The 22,227-nt window shown below is 34.5% G+C and overlaps 1 protein-coding gene across 20 annotated transcripts in view; it reads right to left on the minus strand.

The window, feature by feature from the left end:
• Window positions 1-22,227, minus strand: part of ZNF280D (zinc finger protein 280D) — a 301,506-nt gene that overhangs the window by 71,665 nt on the left and 207,614 nt on the right. For all 20 annotated transcript variants that reach the window (XR_013370328.1, XR_013370329.1, XR_013370332.1 and 17 more), the window contains 4 exons: window positions 21,446-21,563; window positions 8,792-8,962; window positions 8,364-8,473; window positions 10-233 (listed from right to left, as the gene is read on the minus strand). Coding sequence is in view for 15 of the 20 variants with exons in the window: in XM_077881215.1 (XP_077737341.1) it covers window positions 10-233; window positions 8,364-8,473; window positions 8,792-8,962; window positions 21,446-21,563 (623 nt within the window). In the remaining 5 variants the exon portion in view is untranslated. The remainder of the gene's footprint in view (window positions 1-9; window positions 234-8,363; window positions 8,474-8,791; window positions 8,963-21,445; window positions 21,564-22,227) is intronic.

A 22,227-nucleotide genomic window follows, 5' to 3' on the forward strand; every position in this document is an offset into this window, starting at 1 on the left:
TTTACATACCTAATATTATTTTTAAGAATTTTCAAGCAACTGAAGCATTTAAAAGTTGTGTGAGTCTTCTGTTCTTCCTGGACATCTCCTTCATGTTTTCCATAATAAAAGTCATTAACTAACATAATCAATTTTCCTTTCTCTGAGTCAACAGTCTTATTTTTATTTACTGTACTTGAAAATTCTGTTTTAGCCAGTCCTAAAAAGTTATTTATCATGTCTGGACAACAGTACTGAAAGAGAAAAAACAGAAGTCTTATTTATCTCTTAAAAAATTGGATACCAACAAAATAATTCTATGTTTACAGCTAAAGTCAGACCATGTAAAACTATGCTTGGTAGTATGTCTGGAAAAATATTAATCCAAAAGTTTGTGGTACACACTCACACTCTAAATAACAATATACACCTATCATCTTAAGAACACCACAAAAATTTTTTAAAGAATAATCTTAGAACTAGGATTTGGCTATTGATCTAACAAGTTTTTCCTTGCAATTTATCTTTTCAGACATAATTACTGAATAATAACTTAAATGTTTAACTGAACTAAAATCTATTCATTTCACATCCATGTCAAGATAGAGCACAGAAAGGAAATGTAGTTTTACATGTCATAATGTATATGTTTAATTATCAGGTGAAAAACGAAATTTCAGAATATCTAGTTAGAACTAAAAATTGAGCACAACTTGCCATTGCCCAGACACAAGGTGCTAGAAAACGTATGTGTGTGTGTGTTTGGGTGGGGGGGGGGGGAATTAGTAATATCTTGAAAAATTCTACACTTACACCTTGAAATCTAGAATGCTTAAATATTTAAAGGAGAAATTTAGTTCCTCATGAATAAAGTCAAGATGTCACATAAACTGGTTCTAAAGTGGAATACTTTCATACATGAGCTCTTTTTTTTTTTCAGTAAGATATAACTAATTCATTTATGGTACATAATTTTCAGCTGAAGAATTTCTCTAAGGTAGTTTTTCTTCTCAAAGTTTTTCTTCTCAAAGGGTAGCGCTGGTGGCGCAGCGGTTTAGTGCCGCCTGCAGCCCAGGGTGTGATCCTGGAGACCCGGGATCGGGTCCCACGTCGGGCTCCCTGCATGGAGCCTGCTTCTCCCTCTGCCTGTCTCTGCCTTTCTCTCTCTCATGAATAAATAAATAAAATATTAAAAAAAAAAGGCCAGTCCAAAGAAGACCTGCACTAGAAAAACCAGAAATACTTGTCAAAATGCTAATTCCTGGGCCCACTTCAGACCCATAACCACAATGTATCTCAATACAGCACCCAGAAATCTTTTTCAACAAGACACCCAGGTAATTCTTTTACAACATATACCAACTGGCTTAAACTCTTCCTAAATATGTAACACCATTAAATAGTTTGAAACTCTAACAGAACTCTCTTCCATTTCTCAGATAATATCCATGTCCTCTCTTGCCACAACAAAATATTTGATCATTGGTAAAATGTTCTGTATCACATGGGAAGCTAGGTCTTTGATCCAAGACAGACCTTTAACATTTCAGCTGCTTTTAGTTTGTTCACTTGTCAATTTGGAAATCTTTAAGGAAATAACACTAAGGTAAAAATCTAAACTAGATCTAAAAGAAAGGGGAAAAAATACTAATTAAAATGGTAAAAAATACTAATTAAAATGGGCCCACAAATAGTGACATAATTTGTGTTTGGGAGTTAAGGTTGCATCAATAAGCTAAATTAGGATAAATATATTAGATCCCTAGACTACATTATCCTCTGAGGTCAACCATGCAGAATAAAGTTGAAATGAAACTATAACAAAAAGAGGGAAATGAGAAAGGTTTTGCTCTATATGTTTCTAGATATTTCTTAGGACACATGTAATATTTAAAAGCTCAACCTTAGGAAAGTCAACTATTTCTAAGGACTATTATAAGGCTAAGTTCCTTTTAAAACATACTGGTTTTGACTCTAAGGATAAGTGGAGAAAAGTATGGTTCAGAGTAAATCCATCAACACTATCAGAAAAATAACTCAAAATACATGTCTTACTACAAATGATGTATATCAGTAGTATCATTTTGATAGACAAAATCCCTGACCTTATCTGCAATTTTACCATAGAAGTTATCTCAAACAGCAATGAGAAAAATTATAATGCACAAAAATGATGTAAGTGTCCCTTTTAGAAATGTGAACAATCACATATATTCAAACATTAAATCTGGTTTTCAAACTGTAGAAGTTATTGAGTCATATTTGAGACTTGGATTCTTTTCTGAAATCTACAAAATAATCTAAGCAGTCCATAGCAGAGTGTGCTGCAAGGCTATATTTTTCAGAAACATCTAATTTGGTACATGTATAAAAGTTAAAGTTACCTTAAATGCTCATAAATTATAATACACATAACAGATGATCAACTTCTTGCTGTTTTTTCATTTTCTTTTTTTAAAATAAAAAAGATAGGAACAGGTTTTAAAAATAAATATACAAATCTCAAAGTATCCTTTTCTTTCTTTTTTTTTTTAAAGATTTTTATTTATTTATTCATGAGAGACATAGAGAGAGAGGCAGAGACATAGGCAGAGGGAGAAGCAGGCTCCCTGCAGGGAGCCCACTGTGGGACTCGATCACGGGACTCCGGGATCATGCCCTGGGCTAAAGGCAGACACTCAACTGCTGAGCCACGGACCGGGCGTCCCTCTTTTTTTTTTTTTTTGAGTATAGTTGACACACAATGCTATTATTCACAGTATCTTTTAAGCAATGTTTCAAATCCCTATAAGACAGATGAATGATAAACCACTGAAAACCAAGAAGGACAACATAATTCAGGAAACTTAGTAGTTGAGAGAAACGCAGAATCTCAAAGAAAATAGCCAAAAGGCAAGAAAGCAACTTAAGAAATGACAACTAGGCTTAGACTGAAGGTTTTGTAGGAGGATAGAGAAAGCTATGGATGGCACATTGAGCTACGGTTCAAAACCTACTGGTCATCTTTTATTTAATCCTAAAACTCTTTTGGTTCTAGCTTTTCACTGTAGCCCTGGGTTATTCCTTATTTTCCTGAGATAACCATTTTGCAAATATTAAATAATGCTATATACTGTAATTAGACAAATAGCAATTACCAGCTAAACCCCATTTTCATATTCACTCCTCCCAGTAGAGAAACCATGTCCTATTGCTTTATTAGCACCTAAAAATTTAGGTTAGACTTTTTTAGAACAAAGAAGGTGGGATGCTATTTTTAAGTAGTAAAATAGAAGTTCCCATATTATCATCCTACATAAGTCAACATTTTCCTCTTCTCCTGGGACTCTTCCAAAGCCACAACAACCAAATTCTAAAAATTTTATTTTCATTGAAACTAAGAGCCAGATAAAATCCACAGACTCTACAACATATGAGCACTACCCAAAGCAGCCAAGATCAGAGAGAAGACATGTAGCTGGAAGTAGATCAGAGAAGTCAAAAGGACCCAACAGTAACATCTTAGAAAGTGTCAGCAAAAATTTGCATTCTAAAGGTGAAAGACACATCCTAAACTGCAAAGCTATATACTTTGTTTACAAAAACAGGTGCAGAAGGATGGCAGAAGTCCCCAGACTTCATTTGGTACAGAGAAGCAGATAAGGCAATGCTACGTATAAAATCAGACACAAAAGTCACATTTGCAGGAAGCCACCTGCCCAGCAAAGAGTTATATAAGCTAGTTAGCAGGATGTGAGATTATCCTGGCAACCTACACTTCCTAAAAGGAGGCTTGTACAAAAGAGCTAGCCCAAGAAAATCCAACTTATTCTTTACTATGATTAAAACTTTCATCTAAACAAAAATACTTTAGGATAAAAGGAGGAAAATGTAAAATTCTGACAAAAACACCATGAAGCAGTTGTAGATGAAAACAGTGACCAAAATATTTGCTACAAATTTTAAAAACTTAATGAAGTAATTGTGTCTATTTGGAAAATCACAAAGTAAGAAGAGATGACAAGACAAAAAAGGAATGGCAAAATCGAGGGAAAAGTAGAGAAATCAGAGAGATAAAGACAAATTAGAAAGGATAACAGCAATAAAAGAAAAAAAGAAAAAAAGAAAGGAGAACAGTAGTGAACAGGCATTAGAAAATAAAGTGAAGGAGAGGATGATAATGAGAAAGGGAACTTTAAAAAACTTAAGTGTTAAAAGGATTAGAAAGAAAATGATAGATGTGTCACACAAAGGACATCAAATGAATGCATACTGGACAACATTCTCCCCTCTCTCAAAAGACAAAACAATTGTGTGGATTAATATTTTAAAATATGAATCAAGAAAACTCCACTACAATAAAGGAAAACACAATCATACAAGCAGAAAGAACATGTTACATATCAGAAAAGATTGAACAAATACCCAACACCAAGTCAGATCATTATAAAATTATCAGTCTTCCAAAATAAAGAATCCTATGGACAGCCAGACAGAAAGATCAAATCATTTATAAAAGGCAAAATAATTTAGGCTTATCCTAGATTTCTCAAAGCAATATTCAATATTGTAAGACAGAAGCATCACAAATAAGATCCTCAAAGTAGGATCCAACTTACTTTATACCTGGCAAAACCGTCTTTTAAGAATGGAATATAGTCCAATTGTTTTGAACATGAAAATAACTCAAAAAATGCTGTTTCAAGGCCCTTCTTGAGGAAATTACTAGAAGATGAACTTCAGCCAAGTAAGACATAACTAAAGAAGCCATGAGAAACACACTGGTAATCAACACTGAATATATTTACTGTGAAAAAGGATTAAAACAAATACAGAAATAATGTCAAGTAAATCAAATGCAAATGTTTTATGCCCTAACAATGAAAAAATAATACAACCAACAAATAAAAACTAGAAGGGCATAAAAAGATAATAAACATAAGGTTGAGAAAGTTCACAAACTGATTCACATATACTAGCAGTACATCAAAGAATATCATTTAGAGCTACCAAATGAAGTAGTATAGGTATACGCAGTTTTAATAGCACAAAAGTAAACACAGAGAAAGATAATATTGATTAAAAGCAGGTAGGAAAAGAGAAGGTAAGAATGGGTGGGTTAAGAATAGAAAATTTAATGCTACTTTAACCAATTTTAATATTAGAGAACGGCCAAAGGAATACAAGACTACTAGAATTATATTAGCATTAAAATTAGAAGGATAAACAGGAGAACAAAAATACAGCTTCTCTAAAAACCCAAGCTACAGACATACAAAGCAACCAAATAGTGAGACTTAAAAAAAAAAAAAAAAGATGATAAAAAATTGTGACAGAACCAAGACCAAATAAACCTATCATCATGTCAACGAATATAAATAAGTTTAACTCAACTGCCAAAAGAGATTTTCATATAGGCTCACAAAGGAAAAATCAACTCTGCTCAAACCAAGGGGCATGATGTGATTCAAAAGGGTTGAAAAGAAAAGGATAAACCAGTAATATACTAGGCAAATGGAAACCATAAAAAAACAAGGGTTGTAAGCCTAAAAGTCATTAACATTAAGACAAAGAGAACAGAACATTTTATAAAAATGCTAAAGGACACATTTGCAATACAACTATAAGAGATTCATCTATATCGCAAACAGCAACAATCTTAAGACAGAACTGCAATAAATTATTAATAGGATCCAGATTGGGATGTGGTATTTCTCAAACCATGTAAGATTAAATAGACAACAAAATAAATAAAAATATAGATATCTAAACAATGCAATTCATATGCTAGATCTGGTTGATAAATACCAAATTCCATATCTTAAGAAATTGTTTACCTATTTTCAAGTTTCCATGTAAATTATATAACCTATACACTAAAAAAGGAAAAATTTGTTAGAACTTGGGTTTTTACCATTAGAAGTTTGAATGCCAGTTATGTCTTTAAATAAACTGGCTATAAAACAATGAGGAATTATGTCGATCTCAAAGAACTTTCTAAAGATTAAATGAAATAATGTATTTAAAGCTTAGTAGTCTGACACAGTCTCAGATAAATAAATTGTTATTATCACAGGATATTTGCTTTATGTTTTAGATATTCTGTACTGAAAGAAAATATTATTTCTGTGGTATAGTCATCTATTTATCTATAATAACAGCAAAAATTCATTTCCTAAGAATCAAAAAATCAGATTTTTCCAAAATGGATATCACTGTTGTCATACTAAAACCAACTGATACACAAAATGCATAAACTAGAATGCAGTTTTTTAAAAGATTTCATTTATTTATTCATGAAAGACACAGAGAGAGACAGAGAGAGAGAGAGAGATAGAGCGAGGCAGGGACACAGGGAGAAGGAGAAGCAGCCTCCACACAGGGAGCCCGATATGACACTCAATCCCGGACCCCGGGGTCACACCAAGAGCCAGAGGCAGACTCTCAACCACTGAGCCACCCAGGCGTCCCTAGAATGCAGTTCAAAACACAGCTTTAAACTTGTTCTAGAGCTAGTGACTATTCTGTCACAACTCTTTATGATATAAGCACACGTAGATTATTCATATTATATTTAGTTCAAAAATATGTCTTAGAGATTTAACTTACTATAAACTGTATACAAAACAGAAAAGAAACAAGAACATATCCTTTTACCTGTAAATGCAGAAAGAATATTGGGAAAATAAAAAAAACAACTAATAAAAATCATTTTCTTTGACAGTCATTTTGGGAACCAGGTAAATAAGAGACACAATTATGATTTTTCATTTGTATGCCTTTGTAAACTTTTTTATTTTGAATATCGCTGTATTACCTATTCAAATAATTAAATTAGAGAATTTAGCCCTTTCTTTTTTCTCTCCATCCAAAATGTAAACCATAAAAATAATCAGGTATCTCATCAAAACATCACACAGATTAAAAAAGTGAAAGCCTTGTACAGGTTAATTCTCATACAAGAAGAAAGCACAAAGTACAATTATCAGGGACTACATTCTGGGAGCTGGAAGTAGTGACAGACCAAATACAGCTTTGTATGTGAATAAAGAGATTGTATTTGAAATTCTAAGAGAGTTCCTTTATTTTTTTCTACTTTTTCTGTGGAATGTATTTTTTTTTTAATTTATTTATTTTAAAGAGAAGGGAGAGAGATAGAAAGTGAGTGTGGGGATCCCTGGGTGGCGCAGCGGTTTGGCGCCTGCCTTTGGCCCAGGGCGCGATCCTGGAGACCTGGGGTCAAATCCCATGTCGGGCTCCTGGTGCATGGAGCCTGCTTCTCCCTCTGCCTGTCTCTCTCTCTCTCTTTCTCTCTCTCTCCCTGTGTGACTATCATAAATAAATAAAAATTAAAAAAAAAAAAAAAAAAAAAAAAAAGAAAGTGAGTGTGGAGAGGGGGGCAGAGGAAGAGGAAAAGAGAGTCCCAAGCAGACTGGGTTCTGAGCCACAAAGGCACCCCTCCTTCCTTTCTTTCTTCATACAGCCTATGTGGACTTTTTCCTTTCTCTTTCCCCCTTCCTGCCATCCATACTGGGCATGCAAAGAGAATACAGGTTATCTTTCCTTAGATCACAGTAGGATACTGTAATATATACTAAAATATTTCAAGTGAAATGTTACCTATACCTCATATTTCATTTCTACTTTGAAAAAAAAATTTTTTTTTAGAGAGGGAGAAGGAGGAGGGGTAGAAGAGGAAGAGACAAGCTCCACACTGGATGTGGAACCCAACCCTGGGCTTGACACCAGTCTTGATCTCATCATCCTGAGATCATGACCAGAGCCGGAAATCAAGATTCAGATGTTTAAAAGACTGAGCCACCCAGAGGCCTCTGAAAATTTCTTAAAATCTAATTTCAAGAGCTTTATATTCCAACAAAAAACCTGAAATAATTTATGACAATTACTCAAACTGTATCTGAACAGAGTTAAGATAATTATTACATACGAAATGCTCCATCATTTGGGGCTTAAGTCTGAGTGTTGAAAATTAAATGTAAAATTCAGATTCTCATTGTGTAATGTGATATGCATATATTACCATGGACATAAAAATAAGGTAGCTGAAGAAACTATAAAAATGCCTTTAAAAAAAAAAGTTTGAAGTATAGCGAATCTACTAAAGTATTCTGATTAATACCTTATTTTCATTTAAAATTAGAATACAATAAACATATATTATAATCTATATAAACTTAATTCTTAAAACTTGATGATTCAGAGGAAATTTTTAAATCTTATATGAAAATAATCATTATGAATATAAACCTTTGCCTAAGTTATGTGGAAATACCACCATGAAAAGTTTTTTAGCCTAAATATCTGCACAAAGCATTATTTACTATAAATCAATATTTGGGGGGATTTGCAAATGTCTTTAAAATTAAATTTTGAAAAAAATTTACCTTCATGTGATTTTTCAAAGGATCCAAAAGATTAAAATGAATATTGCATTTTGGACAAGCTCTTGGAAAAGGTGTTCCATTTTTAGATTGATTTGATGAGGTATTTGTACCTAAAATAAATTCAAAACATATAATTCAAAATCTATCACTTTATAACTTTAAATAATCACTGCTAACAGTTTGTAAATTTACTACAACTTCTAAAACTTATGTATAAATACTATAATTTCTTTTATTTCAGAGAGGGGTGCAAAGGGAGAAAGATAGAATATTAAGCAGACTCCATGCCCAGCACAGAGCTGAATGTGGCTCAATTTCACAGCCTTCAGATCACCACCTGAGTCGAAATTAAGAGTTGGATGCTTAAGTGACTGAGACACCTAGGTGCCCCTATAATTTCTTTTTTATATGCCACCTTTCACATTTACCTTTTGATGACATGGCCTGAGGAGATGTCACTGAAAGAGATTTAACTGAAGGAAAAACAGCTGAAGAATTTAATCCAGAAATACCATCACTGGGCTTCGGCTTTTTTGGATTAACACTGTTTACTTCAGAAGTAGAAGGACGTTTTGATAAAAACGAACTTTCATTCATACCTACAATGAATTAAATAGTGGAAAAAATATTTTTAAACACTTTAGCATATTACTTATAACAAAGTAAAATTACTTTGGAGCTAAATTAAATGCAATACAATTGAATTATCCTATCACTCAAATGATAATAAATAGTGATACAAATTGATGTGATCAAATGTCAAAAGTATATCAAATATCAATCCTGAAAAAGAATAATAAAACTGGAGTATCACAATCTCAGATTTCAAGTATACTACAAAGCTGTAGTAATCAAAACAGTATGGTACTGGACAAAAATAGACACACAGATCAATGCAGCAGAACAGAGAGCCCAGAAATAAACCCACAATTACATGGTCAATGAATCTACAACAAAAGAGGCAAGACTATAAAATGAGAAGAAGAATCTTCAACAAATGATGTTGGGAAAATTGGACACCAACATACAAAAGAATGAAACTGGACCACTTTCTTACACAAAAATAAACTCAAAATGGATTAAAAACTTATATGTGAAATCTGAAGCCATAAAATTTCTTGAAGAAAACACAGGCAGTAATCTCTTCGGTATCAGACACAGAAACTTTTTCTCGATATGTCTCCTTTGGCAAGGGAAACAAAAGCAAAATTAAACTATCGGGACTATATCAAAATTAAAGACTGCACAGCAAAGGGAACCATCAACAAAACAAAAAGGTAATCTACAGAATGGGAAAAGATACTGCCAAATGATATATCTAAGAGGGAGTTAGTATCTAAAATATATAAAGAACTTATACAACTCAACACCAAAAAGACCTCCAAATAATGCAATTAAAAATGGGCAGAAGACATGAACAGACATTTCTCCAAAGACATAGAGATGGTCAACAAATGCATGAAAAGATGCTCAACATCACTTATTATAAGCAAAATGCAAATCAAAAGCACAATGAGGTATCATTTCACACCTGTCAGAATGGCTAAACTCAGAAAGACAAGACATAACAAGTGTTGATGAGAATGTGGAGAAAAAGGAACCCTCATCCATTGTTGGTAGCAATGCAAGCCAGTGCAGCCACTGTGGAAAACAGTATAGAAATTCCTCAAAATATTAAAAATAGAATTACCACATTATCCAGTAATTCCACTACTGGGTAGTTACTCCAAGAATACAAAAACACTAAAAGATGTATTTATTGCAGCATTATTTACAATAGCCAAGATATGGAAGTAACCCAAGTGTCCACCAATACATGAATGGATAAAGATTTCATATATAAGTAAATGGAATAAAAAAGAATGAAATCTTGCCATTTGTAATAACATGAATGGATCAAGAAGGTGTAACTACTCTTTTGGTAAGAAAAAACCAAACACTTAAATACAGAGAACAAACTGGTGGTTGCCAGAGGGAAGGTGGGTGGGAAAAGGAGTGAAATAGGTGAAGGGAATTAAAAACAAACTTATTATGAGATGCTTTGGTGGCTCAGTGGTTGAGCATCTGCCTCTGGCTCAGGGTATGATCACAGGGTCCGAGGATTGAGTCCCACTTTGGGCTCCCTGCAAGGAGCCTGCTTCTCTCTCTGCCTATGTCTCTGCCTCTGTCTCTGTGTCTCTCATGAATAAAAAAATAATCTAATAAAAATAAAAATAAATTTGTGATAAACACTGAGTAATGTATAGAATTGTTGGATCATTATATTACACACCTGAAACTAATATTAAACACTATTAAATAATTATTTTTAATTCTTCTTTCTTTTTTGGCGGGGGGGGGGGTGAAAGGGAGAGGGAGAGAGAGAATCTTAAGCAGGCTTCACATCCAGCATGAAGCCCAATGCAGGGCTCTATCTCACAACCCTGAGATCATGACCTGAGCCAAAGTGAAGAGCCAGACACTTAATCAACTGAGCCATCCAAGAACGCTATACTTGAACTTTTTAAAATTTTGTGGGAAGGGAGCTAGCATGGCAGCATAGTAGGAGGATCCTAGGCTCCTCTCATCCCTTGAACACAGCTAGATAACTATTAAATCATTCTGACTACCCAACAAATCAACCTCAGGACTGACAGAACAAACTCCACAAATAAAGGAAGATAAGAGGCCACATCCATGAAGGTAGAAAGTATGGAGACATGGTTTGAGAAATGGATCATGGGTGCTGCAGAGGGGAGGGAGCCCTAGTGGCTGAGAGAGGCACAAGGAAAACAACTCCCCAAAGCTACTGGCTGGGAAAATGAGAAGGGCTGATTTTCATGACTTTTTGCAACAAGTAGGATTTGAAGACTGGAATTTTAAAGGTCAGTTGGGCTTGGCTGGGACAGACCCCCTAGGGCACGGCCCTACTCCTGGAAAAAAGCAGGCAAACAACCCTAGGGACAGATGGCATTTGAGGCATGCCTAAGGCACATAGCAGGGAGATTGTTCACTCTTTAGAGGCATATCTGTGACAGGTGGTGTTTGCAGAGACACCTCTCCAGGGACAAAAGAGCCACTCCCCAGCCCCTCAGCACAGGGGCAGAGCCACCTGCTAAGGGAAGCTTAGCCCGACACTGGTTGCCTAGCCTGCTTGCTCCAAGTCCCACAACCCTGTGTTCTGGCTCAAGTGACCTCTGCAATCAAACTTGCATCAGTCCCAGAGCAGTGAGACACTCCACCAGAAGACCAACGCTGGTCCCCACCCATACCACATCTCTAAAGATTGTAGTTTTAAAAGTAAGCAGGGCTGGCTGGGATAGAGCCCAAAGTGCACTGTGCTGCTCTAGGCAGGCAACAACCAAGAGACAGACAGCATGAAAATGGCAATTCAAAAAACACCTGGGGTGCGCAAAGGAAAATTATTCATTTGCTCTTCTGGGAGTCCTTCCCTAAGAGCAGCCAGTACAAAGGCCCCTCTCTGGGGACAAAGGAGTAGGCTGGTGCCATTTCTCTCTCCCTACCCTGCAGCATAAATCATCTGCAGTAAATGCCACAGTACCTACATTAACGTCTAACCTGCTTATACCAAGTCCCACCACACTGCACTCAAGGCACTGCTATTCTGGGCAAGTGAACCACAGTCCCAGCACAGTGGGTCCCTTCCCCAGATGACCAGCAGAAACCCCTGCACAAAGCACATCTCCCAACCAGAAAGTTCTGCAAGACTTCAGTTGTAGTGGAAGTAGCATCAGGTCTCATTTAGTGAGCAGACCAGAGCACACCTAGTTAAAACTCGCCACATTCTGGCCAAGGTCCAAACACTGCCCAATGCAGGCAAGGAGAGCCCCTGCATACGACTGGACTGAGGGATAGAGAAGTCAACAACAGCACCAGAATCCATGCAGCACACACCAGAAATACTCCCTGAAACACCAGGCTCTGAACATTACATGACCTCTTCTTCATAAAGCCATTAGTCTCAGGAGCAGGAAACAAAAGAGGCTTTTTTAACTCACAGAAGAAGACAGAGTTAGACAAAATGCCATGGTGGAAAAATCCATCCCAAATGAAACAACAAAAAGTTGTATCCAGAGATCTAATCAAAATAGATATAAGTAACATGCCTGATGGAGAATTTAAAGTAACAATCATAGGGTACTCGCTGGGCTTGAGAAAAAAAAATGGAGGACTTCAGGGAGGCCCTTACCACAGAGATAAAACAGTTAAAAAACAATCAGAAATGAAAAATACAATAACAGAGATTTGAAACAGACTGGATGCAAAGAACACAAGGATGGACAAAGCAGAGAAATGAATAAGTGATATAGAATCTAGAACTACAGAAAATAATGCAGTTGAACAAAAGAAAGAGAAGAATTATGCATAATGAGAACAGATGTAAGGAACTCAGTGACTCCATCAAATATAATTATACTCATATTATAGGAGTCCCACAAGAAAGAGGGAGAGAAAAAGGGACAGAAAATTTTTTTGAGGAAGTAATAGCTGAAAAATTCCCTAATCCAGAAAAGGAAACAGAGATCTACATCCAGGAAGCACAAAAGATTCCTATCAAAATCAACAAAAGCAGGCCAACACCAAGACGTACTGTAGTTAAATTTGCAAAATACAGTCATAAAAAAAATCCTAAAAGCATCAAGACAAAAAAAGTCCCTAACTTAAAAAGGGTAGACCCCATAAAGCTAGCTGCAGATCTCTCCACAGAAACTAAGCAAGTCAGAAGAAAGTCTTGAATGGGAAAAATATGTAGCCAAGAATACTCTATCCAGCAAGGCTATAACTCAGAATAGGAGAGATAAAGGGTTTCGCAGACAAACTAAAAGAGCTCATGACCACTACACGAGCCATGCAAGAAATATTAAAGGGAACTCTTGAGTGGAAAGGAAAGACAAAAAGTGACAGAGAGAAGAAAGAAACAGAGAAAATCTCCAGAAACAATGAAAAATCAAGTAATAAAATGGCACTAAATACATATCCATCAATAATTATGCTGAATGTAAATGGACTAAATGCTCCAATCAAAAGACACAGGATTTCAGAATGGATTTAAAAAAAAAAAAAAAAAAAAAGGCCCTACTATATGTTGCCTACAAGAGACTCCTGAAGATTGAAAGTGACGGGATGGAAAAATATTTATCATGCAAATGGACATCAAAAAGGAAGCTGGAGGAGCAATACTTGTATCAGACAACTAGATTTTAAACCAAAGACTGGAAAAAGAGGTGAAGAAGGGCACGCTAATATAAAGATTTTTTTAAAATTTATTTATTCATGAGAATACACAGAGAGGAGAGAGAGAGAGGCAGAGACACAGGCAGAGGGAGAAGCAGGCTCCATGCTCGACGGGCTGAAGGCAGCGCCAAACCACTGAGCCACCCAGGCTGCCCTGGGCACGCTATTATAATAAAATAATCTATCCAATAAGAAGATCTAATAATTATAAATATTTATGTCCCCTATATGGAAGCACCCAAATATATAAAGCAATTAACAACAAAATTAAAGACACTCAAAGATAATAAAATAACAGTAGAGGACTTTAACATCCCACTTACATCAATGGACAGATCATCTCACCAAAAAATCAACAAGGAAACAATGGTTCTGAATGACACACTGGAACAGATGGACTTAACAAATATATTCAGAACATCCCATCCTAAAGCAGCAGAATACACATTCTTTTCAAATGTGCTAGGGACATTCTCCACAATAGATCACATACCAGGTCACAAATCAGGCCTTAAGAAGACTGAGATCCTACCACGTCTATTTTCTGATCACAACACTATGAAACTTGAAGTCAACCACAAGAGAAAATTTGGGAAGACCACAAACACATGGAGATTAAACAAAATGCTACTAAAGAATGGGTCAACCAGGAAATCAAAGAAGAAATTAAAAAATACATGGAAACAAATGAAAATGAAAACACAATGGTCCAAAAGCTTTGGGATGCAGCAAAAATGGTCATAAGAAGGAGTATTTAACAATACAAGCCTACCTTAAGAAGCAAGAAAAATTTCAAACACCCTAATCTTACACCTAAAGAAGAAAAAGAACAACAAATGAAACCTACAGTCAGTAGAAGGGAAAGAATAAAGATTAGAGCAGAAATAAATGATAAAGAAACTTAAAGAAATAGATCAATGAAACCAGCAGCTGGTTCTTTGAAAAAAAAAAAAAAAAATCAATAAAATTGATAAGCCCCTAGCCAGACTTACCAAAAAAAAGGACCTAAATATAAAGAAATAAAATCATAAACATAAACAGGAGAGGAGAAATTACAACCAGCTCCACAGAAGTACAATTATCAGAGAATATTAAGAAAAACTACATGCTAACAAATGGGACAACCTGGAAGAAATGGATAAATTCCTAGAAACATATAAACTACCAAAACTGAAACACGAAGAAATAGAAAACTTGAACAGATCAATAACCCAGGAAAGAAACTGAATCAGTAATCAAAAAATTCCCAACAAATAAAAGTCCAGGAACAGTTAGCCTCAAAGGTGAATTCTACAAAACATTTAAGGAAGAGTTAACACCTGTTCCTCTCAAACTATTGCAAAAAAATAGAAATAGAAAGAAAACTTCCAAATTCATTCTATGAGGAAAAAGACTCCACTAAAAAGGAACTACAGGCCAATATCCCTAATGTACATGGATGTAAAAATTCTCAATATGATACTAGCAAATCAAATCCAACAGTACATTAAAGAATCATATACCACAATCAAATGGGATTTATCCCTGGGCTGCAAGGGTGATTCAAGATTTCAAAATCAATGTGATACATCACATTAATATAAGAAAGGATAAGAACCATATGATTCTCTCAATAGATGCAGAAAAAGCATTCAACAAAGTACAACATCCATTCATGATAAAAATCGTCAACAAAGTAGGGATGGACATTATCTCAACATATCTCAAATGACATATCTCAACATCATAAAGGCCTTATATGAAAAGCCCACAGCTAATATCATCCTCAATGGAGAAAAACTGAAAGCTTTTCCTCTACAGTCAAGAACAAGATGAGGAAAAAAAAAATGAACAAGATAAGGATGTCCACTCTCACCACTGTTATTTAACATAGTACTGGAACTCCTAGCTACAGCAATCAGACAACAAAAAGAATAGAAGAATAGAAGGCATCTAAATTGGCAAGAAAGAAGTCAAATTTTCACTATTTGCAGATGACACAATAAAAGAAAATCTGAAAGACTCTACCAAAAACTTGTTTGAACTAATACATGAATTCAGTAAAGTTGCAGGATACAAAATCAACATACAGAAATCCACTTCGTTTCTATACACCAATAATGAAGCAGCATACAGAAATCAAGGAATCAATCCTTTTTACAATTATACCCAAAACCATAAGATATCTTGGAATATATATAACCAAGAGATAAAAGATATGTACTCTGAAAACTATAAAACACTGATGAAAGAAACTGAAAAGACACCAAGAAATGGAAACAGCACATGGAATTCTATGCTCATGGGCTGGAAGAACAAATATAGTTAAAATGTTTATACCACTCAAAGCAATTTATATATTTAATGCAATTCCTATAAATACCCCAGCATTTTTCAGAGAGCTGGAACAAACAATCTTAAAATTTGTATGGAACCACAAAACACCTCGAACAGTCAAAGCAATCTTGAAAAAGAGAAACAAAACTAGAGGCACTAAAATCTCAGATTTCAAGCTATATTACAACGCTGCAGTCATCAAGACAGTATACGGCATGGGCACAAAAACAGACATGCAGATCAATGGGACAGAATAGAAAACCCAGAAATGAACCCATAATTTTATAGTCAATTAATCTTCAACAAAGCAGGAAAGAATACACAATGGGAAAAAAAAGATCTCTTCAAAAAAACGTGTTGGGAAAACTGGAGAGCAACATCCAAAGAATGAAACTAGACCACTTTGTTATATCATAGACAAAAAAATTAAAATTGGATAAAAGACCTAAATATGAGACAGGAAGCCATCAAAATCCTAGAGGAGAAAACAGGCAGTAACCTCTCTGACACTGGCCATAGCAACTTCTTTTTAGATATGTCTCCTGTGACAAGGGAAACAAAAGCAAAAATAAGCTATTGGGAGTTCATCAAAATAAAAGGCTTCTGCATGGCAAAGAAACAATCAACAAAACTAAAACACAACCTTTGGAATGGGAGAAGATATTTGCAAATGACATTCAAACAGGGTTAATATCCAAAATCTATAAAGTAACTTATAAAACTCAACACCCAAAACACAAATAATCCATTTCAAAAATAGAAGACATGAATGGACAATTTTCCAAAGCAAACATAGATAGCTAACAGACACATGAAAAGATGCTCAACATCACTGATCATCAGGGAAATACAAATCAAAACTACAATGAGATATCACCTTAACCAGTCAGAATGGCTAAAATTAACAATACAGAAAACAACAGGTGTTGGCAAGGATAGAGAGTCAGGGGAACCTTCTTACACTGTTGGTGGGAATGAAAACTGGTACAGCTACTCTGGAAAACAGTATGAAGGTTTCTCAAAAAGTTATAAATAGAACTACCCTACCATCCAGAAATTGCATTACTAGGTGTTTACCCAAAGGATATAAAAATACTGATTCAAAGGGATACATGTACCCCGACGTTTACAGCAGCATTGTCAACAATAGATGCACAAATTTCCAAATTATGGAAAGATCCCAAATGCCCACCAACTGATGAGTGGATAAAGAAGTAGTAGTATATCTATATAATGGAATATTACTCAGACATAAAAAAAAGAAAGAAATCTTGCTATTTGCAATGACAAGGATGGAATGAGACAGTATTACGCTAAGTGAAATAAGTCTATCAAATAAAGATGAATAGCACATGATTTCACTCATATGTGGAACTTAAGAAACAAAACAAATGAACGTAGGGGAGAAAAAGAAAGTGAGGCAAACCAAGAAAGAGATACTTAAGGAGAGAGAACAAACTGATGGTTAGCAGAGGGGAGGTATGTGGGGGGTGGGGGGGAGTGGGTTAGATGATGTGGATTAAGGAGCACACTTGTGAAGAGCACCAAGTGTTGTATGTAAGTGCTGAATCACTAAATTCTACACCTGAAATTAATATTATACTGTATGTTAACTAACTGGAATTTAAATAAAAACTTGAGGATAATAAATATTAATTTAATTATTAAGAAATAATTATTTAAAAGTCAGCGTTGTAAAAAATTATATAAACATCTATTATGGACTATATACATATTCAAATAATTTGTAAAATAATCTTCTATGCAAGAAAATACTAAATATGGCTTCAAATAAAGGAATATATAAACAGCAATATGAAAGAAGCCAGATCAAAATATCCCAAGTAAAAAAGAAAAGAAAAAATTAAAGCATAGAGAACACTCTAAGTTTCTACAAATGAATCACTTTTCAATGTTTTAAGTGCACTGGAGCTAGTTTACAAAAGAAATTTTATTTTATTCTAAAAATTTAGAAAGACCCATTAAAACCTTTTTATTTTTTTTTTAATGTCTAATGGAAAGTTAGTTTTTTTTCCACCTAATAAAGAAGTGGTCTACTCATGGCTTTAGGTTATATTATCTGTTTATTCAAAGTGGAAAAACTACAAAAATGGAAAGTACAAAGTAGAAAAACTAATTTTGAATGATAATACGTTATTCACTCATATGAAAGGGCTCATAATGGAAGGCGTTAGTACAATAGTTTCCAAATTATGTTCCTGGAGCCTAATGGGCTCATTTTAGGGAATATATTAGTTATCTCTGACAGAGGAACTCTTTTATATTTTATTTATTACCATTTTGAATAAAATTTTATTTGCATGGGAATTTTATTCCTAAAAACAATTTTTAGTTTGAAAACCAACACTTTTAAACTAAACAATTTTAGTCCTATTTAGAGCATTAGCAAGAGAAATAGGGATATTTAGGCTATACCCAGGTCAGGCAAAAGTTGTTTTTGAAAACAACACACAACTGTACTTGGTAATAAAGATCCTAAAACTGCACACCATATTTTAATTTTCTCAACTATACATGAAAAATAGAAGCAACAAAGTAAATATATTAGAAATATTTCAGGCTTTTAGGGATCCCTGGGTGGCTCAGCGGTTCAGCGCCTGCCTTTGGCCCAGGGCATGATCCTGGGGTCCCGGGATCAAGTCCCACATCGGGCTCCCAGCATGGAGCCTGCTTCTGTCTCTGCCTCTCCCTCTCCCTCTCTCTCATGAATAAATAAATTTAAAAAAAATCCTAAAAAAAAAAAAAAAAGAAATATTTCAGGCTTTTAAACCAGACAGTAGAAGTTGAAATCCAAGTTCTGTCACTGCCTAGCTATGTATTCTTGGCTTATTTAATTAAGTTTTCTGAGCCTCAGTTTCCTCTTTTGTAAAATAAGTTATATTGCCTTATTTCACAAAGCTGTTTTAAGATCAAATAAGATAATATATTTAAAGCATTCAACACGATATTTGACACATAGAAAGTATTTAGTAATAAATGACAACCATTATCATTACTAAAAAAAATTTTGTATCTTAACTTACTTTTAAAAAGCACCCACACAACACCTGGCACACAGAAAGCATTCAACAATAAATGACAGCTATTATCATTACTAACAAAATATTTTATATCTTAACCTACTTTAGAGGAAAAAAATTATTCTAATAGATTCACCCATCAGCTTTTTAGTATGGGGAAACATGCCAGACAAATAGAGTGTGATATTAGTTCATCCTGTGAAATAACATAAAAATGATTTTTTCCCCATCTTCGAGACACATGATTTTTTTTAAAGATTTTATTTATTTATTCATGAGAGAGAGAGAGAGAGCGAGAAACAGAGGGAGAAGCAGGCTCCATGCAGGCAGCCTGATGTGGGACTTGATCCTGGGTTTCCAGGATCACACCCTAGGCTGAAGGCAGGCACTAAACCACTGAGCCACCCAGGGATCCCCAAGACACATGATTATTGATATTGGTACTTGGAAAGGATTTGTGTAATCACAGTAGCATTCTTGTGAGATGCTTAAGTTACTTGAAAAACCAATGAATGCTGGTATTTTGATTAAGCATTTGCATATAATAGGCTGGACAGTAGAAACAGTTTCATACTATAAGAACTTTTTAACATAAGAAATAAAATCACTCTGCATTTAAGAGTTTAATTTACTTATTTTTAAAGATTTTATTTATTGATTTGAGAGAACAGAGAGAGCATGTGCACACAACTGGGGGGAGGGGCTGAGAGAGAGAGAGAAGCAGACTCCCCACTGAGCAGGGAGCCCAATACAGGGCTTGTTCCCAACACCTTGGAGTCACAACCTGAGCCCAAGGCAGATGCTTAACCTACTGAGCCACTTGGTAATCCACTCAGGCACCCCCATTTAAGAGTTTTAAATTCTGACCCTTTATTTATTCATGTCATCTTTGGTTTGTATTGTTTTCTACACTGAACAGCTTTCTATCAGTAAAAATCCTTTTGAGAACAAGCTTAAATCCAGTCTTCTTCAAATATCTCTGACCATTGGATAGTGGTCAGTTAATGCTATTGACTATAAATCACATATTATCAATCATACCAACTGCTGTCAAGTCCTTTAAAGTTCATAATGCATTTTCACATTTTATCTTATTTGTGCCTCAGAAAGCCCTGACTAAAGTGGAGCGAGATTTAAAATTTTATCTCCCAATGGCTGACTCCAGGTCTGGAGTATGAATGCATTAATAAGAAAAATAAAATCTCCTTTTAATAATATAAGAAGACTAAAGTGTAAAGACTTGATGAAGACTACAAAAATCTTAATAGCAGTTCAAATCTGTGTCTTCTCATCCTACTTGCTGCTCAGGCTAATGTTTCTCTCTGCAGCAGAAAACTTGGGAGGTAGAACAGGAGTCATTGCCCCTACTCACAAGAAGTTTCAAGAATTCAGACTTTTTCTATTAACAAAGTCCTTCTGTTTAGTAAAACCAACCTTAAGACAACAATCATTGCCCTTGTTTCTTACCTACTTTACTAACTAGATTTTTATAAGTATGTGACACCCAAAGAAGTGAACATCAACAAAATGTTACCTAAATGGAAAACAATTTATGCACTAATATTACAATAAAGAATCAGAGGAGGGTTTGGTAGATTCTCCACACTGATTTGTTAGTAAATAATCTAAAAAGTCCCCCCAAAATCTTGTTTATTTCTATTTTGTCAAATATTTAAAATATACGAAAACAGCAAATATACAAAGCATAATTACCTCGATTACTGGGAATTTTCAGTTAGATGAAATTCTTTCATAGCATGGCTAATGAAGAACTATGTTTCAGTATACAAAGAACTTTAACTCTAACAAGGAAATTTCATATTCCTCCAATGGGCATTTACTGAATGTTGGCTATATACAAACTTATTGTGCCACTTTATAAAAGCACTCTATTGTCATACATAACTACAATATCTAAAGCCTTTACTGAATATACACTATTCTAATTAGGAAATCAATTGTAACCATATACTTTTTCACATTAGTTATAGAAATGAATTAATACTGTTTTTAACAGATGTAGGATATCAAAGATTTCTGTAACTTAGAGAAATTATTTAAGATTTTTCAGCATATTTTTAGTTCCAATTGAGAACAAACTCAAAGCTGGTTAGCAAGAAAAAGTAAAACATCTTATTGTTTTTTTTAAATATATATTTTTTAACTTAAATTCAATTAATTAATATGGAGAGAATTTTAGTTACAGGGATAGAGTTCAGAGATTCATAAATCTTATGTAATAGCCAGTGCTAATTACATCATGTGCCCTCCTTAATGTCCATCTCATTATTAAATAAGATTTTATTTAAAAATCACCCAAGGGAGAAAAAAATCACCCAAGAAAGGCATTTAAGAACTATTAACACCATTCCACTGTACAATATATGAAAACTTAACTTGAAGGCATGAACTTGAAAACAGAAAGTCAATTCCATATATATATTTATTAAGTTTCTTCTTACAGTTTTTTTTAAAAGTGCTAAAACCAACCTGGTATAGAAAGTGTTGGTCCCCCTTGGTAATGTGATGATCCTGTATCCTGGGTCAAGTCAAACAGTAACTCTGAAGAATTGTTAGACACAACTCGCGAGGAGTTTGTTACATAACCCTGTTAAAATATTTCAAAGGAAGAATATTACATTTACTCAATATAGTGACAATTATTTTGTTTCATAAACTTTTATAAAGGTAAATATAAGTGTATGTCAATATTATAAGAACAGCTTTTGATGACTCAGTAATTAATGTTATAAAACGCAGAGGTAATTATCACTATCTGTCAAAATTATCATCTACTAAAACTGAAAGCAAGCCCTTACTTACAGCTCTTACTTACTTAGGTAAAACTAGCCAATTAAAACAGGGCAAATTCCAGTGTTGTTTTTTTTTTTTTTTAAGATAAAAGAAACATATATGCCTATTTTTTTACCCAATTTGTTTTTTAAAGATTTTATTTATTTATTTATTTATTTATTTATTTATTTATTTATTTATTTATTCATGAGAGACACAGAGAGAGAGAGAGGCAGAGACACAGGCAGAGGGAGAAGCAGGCTCCATGCAGGGAGCCAGACATGGGACTCGATCCCAGGTCTCCAAGATCACACCCTGGGCTGAAGGCGGTGCTAAACTGCTGAGCCACCAGGGCTGCCCCATGTATAGCTATTTAAAATGAGCAAGATTGATACACTTTAGACGGCTACTAAAATGGAGTATTCCCATCAAAGAGCAAACCGTAAAATTTAGCAAAATCTTTGGGTAAAAGGAAAAAA

Source organism: Canis aureus, chromosome 32, assembly GCF_053574225.1.
Source record: "Canis aureus isolate CA01 chromosome 32, VMU_Caureus_v.1.0, whole genome shotgun sequence".
NCBI classification, from domain to species: Eukaryota; Metazoa; Chordata; class Mammalia; order Carnivora; family Canidae; genus Canis; species Canis aureus.